The following is a 5,210-nucleotide window of genomic DNA, read 5'->3' on the forward strand; positions in this document are numbered from 1 at the left end:
ATTAGCCTGATCTCTTGTCTACCGGCTCTTAGCCTCTGACTTTTATTTTAGTGGCAATGGAGAGTGAACCCAGGGCCTTCACGCTGAGCTACACGCCCCAGCCCGTCTTTAATTTATTGCTTTGGGAGAAGATGCTGCATCACCAGATTGCCCAGTCTGGGGTCACACTTGCAATCCTCCTGCCTCAGTCTCCCAGAGTTCTGGGATCACAAGTGTGTACCTCCACATGAGGTGTGGTGCCCAAGGTTCACAATGCAGCAGGCAGGGCCCTCCAGCCGGTCTTTAGTTGCCCCGGTAACAATTCCTATTACAGTTTCTGTCACTTCTGTTGCCCAGAAACGGTTGGTCAATATGATGCACAGCTGGTCACCAGGATACGTATTGTAAGAACCAATCAAAGACAGCCAAGTACTCTGCTTCTGTACTTCCTTCTTGTTGATCCCTTATCAGTCCTGAGCTGGCAGACAGCAGGTCCTGGTATTGTGGGAATGATTCTGCTCGGTACCCATCGATGTGAAATAAATCTGCCTCTAAATCCTGGTGTTTTAGTGTTTCTGTTTGCTGTTGTAACAATGCTATGGTTTGAATACAACGAGTGACCTTGGAAGTTTATATCGAAGTCTGATTGTCACTGCGACCACATATGGAAATGTAGCTTTTACGAAAAAAATATTTTAAATGCGGCTCATGTCTTTCGGCACTAGGAACCACACCTGTCTGCATCGCCTGCATCGCCGAGCTCATCAGACTCCTCAGGGTCCCTCGTTAGTGAGGAGAGTGGTGTCTGCTCTACCTCTGAGCTGTTTGTGTCCCACCAAATGTCTCCTCCCCCTAAAATCAAAACAACAGGGGCCGGGGAGATGGCTCAGTGGAATAAGTGTTTCCCTGGCAAGAGCAAGGGCCTGAGTTCAGTCCCTGGTTCCTCAAAACAAAACAAAACAAACAAACAAAAAAAAAAAAAACCAGAAGTGAGCAAAGCAACATGTAACCATGTCATCAATTTAACTAGAAAGAATGCTAGGCTTTAAGGCAACTATGCTGAAAAAGGAAACAGGAAGTTGCAGTGTGAGACACCTTGGCCTCCTTGCTCCAAAGTCAGTGGAAAATGAAGATTCTCTAAACCGGTCTCCAGAAAGACTGGGTTCACCTCCATCTGAAAATGTTACAATATTCTTCAGATATGTGGGGCAGGGGGGCAGTTCACTGGCATAAGTGCCAGACTGGTATGCAGAAGGTCCTGAGTTCGATCCCCAGCACCATAAATAAATAAATAAATAAATAAATAAATAAATAAATAAAAAGATATATGAAGACTGTCATGAACTTTTACTAAAGAACATTTTAAGGAATCTGAATCAAAAAAGCTTTCATGACTTTATGCATGCGTGGAGACAAAGGGAGAGAGGGAGGGCCAGGGAGATTATGTAACAAACTGATCAAATCAGTCCCCGGGACATAAAATACACAGCAGCAGAAATATATCTATATATCTATCTATATTATTTAGTACAGGGTCTACAGGGTCACACTACACAGATCAGACTCAAAGTGATCCTCCTGTTTTCAGCCTCCCAAGCGCTGGGGTTACAGGGGCGCGCCACCACACCTGGTCTCAATCACCAGCTCAGTGCGCCCAGGGTGAGGAGCTGGCACGACACAGAACATATTAAAAAAGAACAACATATCAGTACCAGATGCACTACAAAGCTATAGTATTTAGCACTGTAGAGAAGGAACAGAAGATGGTTAGAGTAAAATACATCCTCCACTGTGTGATTTTCCGCTTCATGATTCCACTCCATCCTGAGGAGTATGGGGTGGCAACTATGGCAGACAAACTGTGCACCAGTGAAGGATGCCACCAGCCCGTTGGGTCTTGGACAAGGGGCTGGGCTGGGCTGGGACTGAGACCATCCTCGGTGGGAGAGGAATGAGTGCTCTGTGAAGGAAGAGACCCAAGGGGAGGGGTTTCCGGGTCTCAGAGCCCTCCCTGCAAGACCAAGGGGAGTTCAGAAGGCTGCGGGGGCGGAGGAGAGCAAGCGGAAGTTGCTGGTCCCGGGGGCACAGGGAGCAGGGACCCTCAGCTCCCAGGGCAGGGAGCCGACGGCTGTTCACAGATCCAGAAGTTCTCTGCGCTACAGGCATTGTCGTTCCAGGCGTCATCTTGCAGCTCCGCGCAGTCCTCATCACCGCGGTTGTTGGGCTCCCCCTTACTCCAGAAGCTGTGAATTTGAACAGAGACAGACAGACAGATGGACGGAGGGATGAACGGATGGAGGGAGGAAGGGAGGGAGAGAGAACGTCATGAGCACACATCCCGTGGAAGGCCCTGCAAATGCACTGCTGGACAGATGGTCGCTGGGCTTCACTGGTGGATGTGCATGAATCAGCCAAACAGTGCTCAAAAGTTCAGGGCAGCATTTCACAAAAGGTGGGCTCACACTTTACCACCATGACAGCGCCACCCAAGTGAAATGCAGATTCTGGGGGACAGTAGCTGGGGTGGTGAGACCAGAAGGCCCCGGGCGAGGGTGGGTGGGAGTCTGTGCTTAGGAAGTTCCGTGGTTGGTTTCTGATGACCAGTCTGAGATGCCGCGTGGTCCTGGTCCTTCCCCAGCTCACCCCTCTCTGGGCATGGTCCCTGGGGAGCCTCACCTGAGCTGCAGAGGGGTGTCATCTACCCAGTGCCAGGAGCCCTCTGTCCTGTGGTCAGTGAGGCCGATCCAGGTGACCTTGTTTTTCCTGATATTCCAGTATCTTAGGAATCTCTGGGTGAAAGAGAGACCTTGCAGAGGCACCTGTCCCTGGCTGCCTGTGTCCCACAGCACCCATCCCACCACATGGGTGCCTCCTGCAGTCCAGTCAGGAGCCCTCAGGGCAGGTGCCTGCATGCTGTGGCTGTGCACGCGTGCTCACACATGTGAGCGAGCGTGCCCACTTGTGACTTGGCTCACGACTGTGCCCAGGGTGGGTCTCTCAGGTGCTCTGAGGCCCTCCTGTCATATGTGTCCCTTCGCCAGCTTTCCCTAAGCTCACTATCATTCCTCCTGCAGGGAGCTCCCTGGCTGCATCTCCTCCCATCCCACTCTAGCTGCACACCTGGACCACAAAGAGAAGAGGCAGAATGCATTTTGTGGACTCGGTCTTTGGCACCCCCCAGTGTGACCCCTGCATGGCTCACCTGCTCCGCAGTGCTGTTGATGATCACCAGGTGGGCCCCCACAGCCCGGCAGGCGGAGACAGAAGATTCCCAGGTGCCCTGTGTCCCAGAGAAGAGGTAGCAGCTTCCCTGGAAGGGCTCCCAAGTCCAGGGGCAAGGACGGCACAGGCGAGCTGGGCAAGAGGGCTGTGGTCAGGATAGGGCCCTTCCCCGCCCACAGTGTTGAGATCCGAGGCCTGGGCCCCTTGGTCAATGTGAGCCCATGCTGCAAGAAGCTCAGGGGAAAGATCCCAGCTCCACTGTTCCCTGTTTGGAGCCCACAGAAGGTGGGTCACAGCCACTCCTAGGACCCTGGCTCCTTTCCAGCCCTTACCCCAGCCCATCAGATCCTTACCCAAGGAGGTGTTGATCTGGCTCAGCTGCTGGAGGATCTGTTCCAGGCCTGAATACACCTGATCCTGAGAAGCAGGGACTAGAAAATGAGGATCTCAATCATCAAGCACGTATGGTGTACCAGGGGCAGAGAAGACCCCGTGAGAGTATGACCTCTGGCTCTCACAGGGACCCGAGAGCCCGTTTTGCAGAAGGGACCACCAAGCCTCACGCAGCCTTGCCCAGCATGACCAGCACCCGCCCTCCTCCTGCCACACACGCATTGCAATGGCTTGTCCTCCTCACACAGTGTCAGAACCAGCCCACTCTCTGGCAGGACCTTCCTGCCAGGACCTCACCCGAGCTGGGGTTCTCCTGCTGATCCTGAGCCTCCACCTGCGGGGACTTGGAGATCCTGGAAACTGCAAGAGAGGAGAGCAGACGCGCGGCTGAGAGCTTGGACTGCCGCAGGACCCGTGCCACATCCAACGCCAAGGTCGCCAGGTCCTGGGGGTCTGTTGCCTGGGTGGAGTCACAGGCCTGAAGTAGAGAGGGGCCTTCCTAGGTCACTCAGGAAGGAACATGCAGCTCAATCTCGAGTCTGCTGGCTGTGGGGGCAGGGCCAGGAGCATCCCAACCACAGAGCCCAGCGATCCAGAGCAGTTCCGTGGCTGAGGGCCTGCCCATCATGTGCAAAGTTCCAGGTCTGAGCCCAGGAGCCCCACATCAAAGCAGAGGAAGGCAGGGAGGGTCACCGCAGGCCTCAGTGGGCTACCTCCCTCTCTCGACTCACCTTGAACCAGGGTCGTCACCAAGAGCAGGAAGCAGACGGCCAGAGAGAGGCTGAGCAGCAGCAGCAGAGGCTGGCGGCCCCAGGACACTGCAGGGCCAGGAGACAGGCACAACTGGGGCTTGGGGACAGACCTTGGCCCTCTCTGCCATGCTGGGCAGGACCCTCCATGACCCCAACCACGAGCCACACCACGGTACCTGGACAGCTCCTTGGTCCGCGAGTGGACACCTCAGGATCTTTCTTGGTGAATCTCTGGTCTCTGAAAATGTCCTCCTCTGAATGGGCAGAACACACTCAACTGTGGACGCTCGGCCCCTTGCCCGGCCCCAGCATGGGGGCCAGATGCAGCCTCCCTGGGTGTATCCCTGTCTCTCCAGCAGTGCACAGCTTGTGCCGCCTTACCAGGGCCACCCGGCACCTTTGGCTCACACTCTCCTGCCATCTCCTGCGTCCTCCACTCTCCTCTCTGTGCCTTCGGCCTGGACTGCGGGTTTTATGACCCCATGCTTTGCACTTTGCAGGAGCCTCCCCCCTTCCAGGGTCATTCTTCTGACTCAGGAAGTAGAACGAGGAACAAGATAGGGACACCAACTCCACCCAAAAGGCGGGTGGGGATCAAAGAAGGGCCGGACACAGCTGGGCAAGTTTCAGGGTGGGACAGGAGCTTGCTGCAAACCCTGGGTCTGAGGGCACTGTTCCAGCCTGTGAGGTTACAGCAGTGCAGCAGGCATGACGACAAATCGCCTACTGCTGACACCCGTCGGCATCGGCAGCCCAGAAGATGCAGATGTTGCTTTCCGCAGCCTGCAGGCCCCTGATGCCTGCCTAGCTCTGAGAACAGAGCAGCCCTGACCTGCAGGTGCTCACAGCCAGCCCTGCCTGGAT

At 54.9% G+C, this 5,210-nt stretch overlaps 1 protein-coding gene across 1 annotated transcript; it reads right to left on the minus strand.

Moving 5' to 3' along the window:
* Nucleotides 1-1,635: 1,635 nt before the first annotated feature.
* LOC101571970 (CD209 antigen-like protein A) lies at nucleotides 1,636-4,804 on the minus strand. The gene is made up of 8 exons (XM_023705151.1): nucleotides 4,728-4,804; nucleotides 4,523-4,600; nucleotides 4,326-4,412; nucleotides 3,892-3,954; nucleotides 3,555-3,632; nucleotides 3,182-3,333; nucleotides 2,656-2,768; nucleotides 1,636-2,222 (listed from the first exon to the last, which is right to left on the minus strand). The coding sequence occupies exons 1-8, from the start codon at nucleotides 4,765-4,767 to the stop codon at nucleotides 2,081-2,083; spliced, it is 753 nt and encodes a 250-aa protein (XP_023560919.1). The 5' UTR covers nucleotides 4,768-4,804; the 3' UTR covers nucleotides 1,636-2,080.
* Nucleotides 4,805-5,210: the final 406 nt, after the last annotated feature.

The sequence above is a fragment of the Octodon degus genome, unplaced genomic scaffold (assembly GCF_000260255.1).
Source record: "Octodon degus isolate 3935 unplaced genomic scaffold, OctDeg1.0 scaffold00214, whole genome shotgun sequence".
NCBI classification, from domain to species: Eukaryota; Metazoa; Chordata; class Mammalia; order Rodentia; family Octodontidae; genus Octodon; species Octodon degus.

Bases quoted from the DNA above. Each gene is read 5' to 3' on its own strand.
- LOC101571970 (XM_023705151.1), bottom strand. From the start codon at position 4,767: ATGGCAGGAGAGTGTGAGCCAAAGGTGCCGGGTGGCCCTG. The intron at 3,334-3,554 runs GTAAGGATCTGA...CCTCTTGCCCAG, and splicing joins CCAGATCAACACCTCCTTGG to CTCGCCTGTGCCGTCCTTGC. The intron at 2,223-2,655 runs GTGAGGCTCCCC...TCAAATTCACAG, and splicing joins GACACCCCTCTGCAGCTCAG to CTTCTGGAGTAAGGGGGAGC.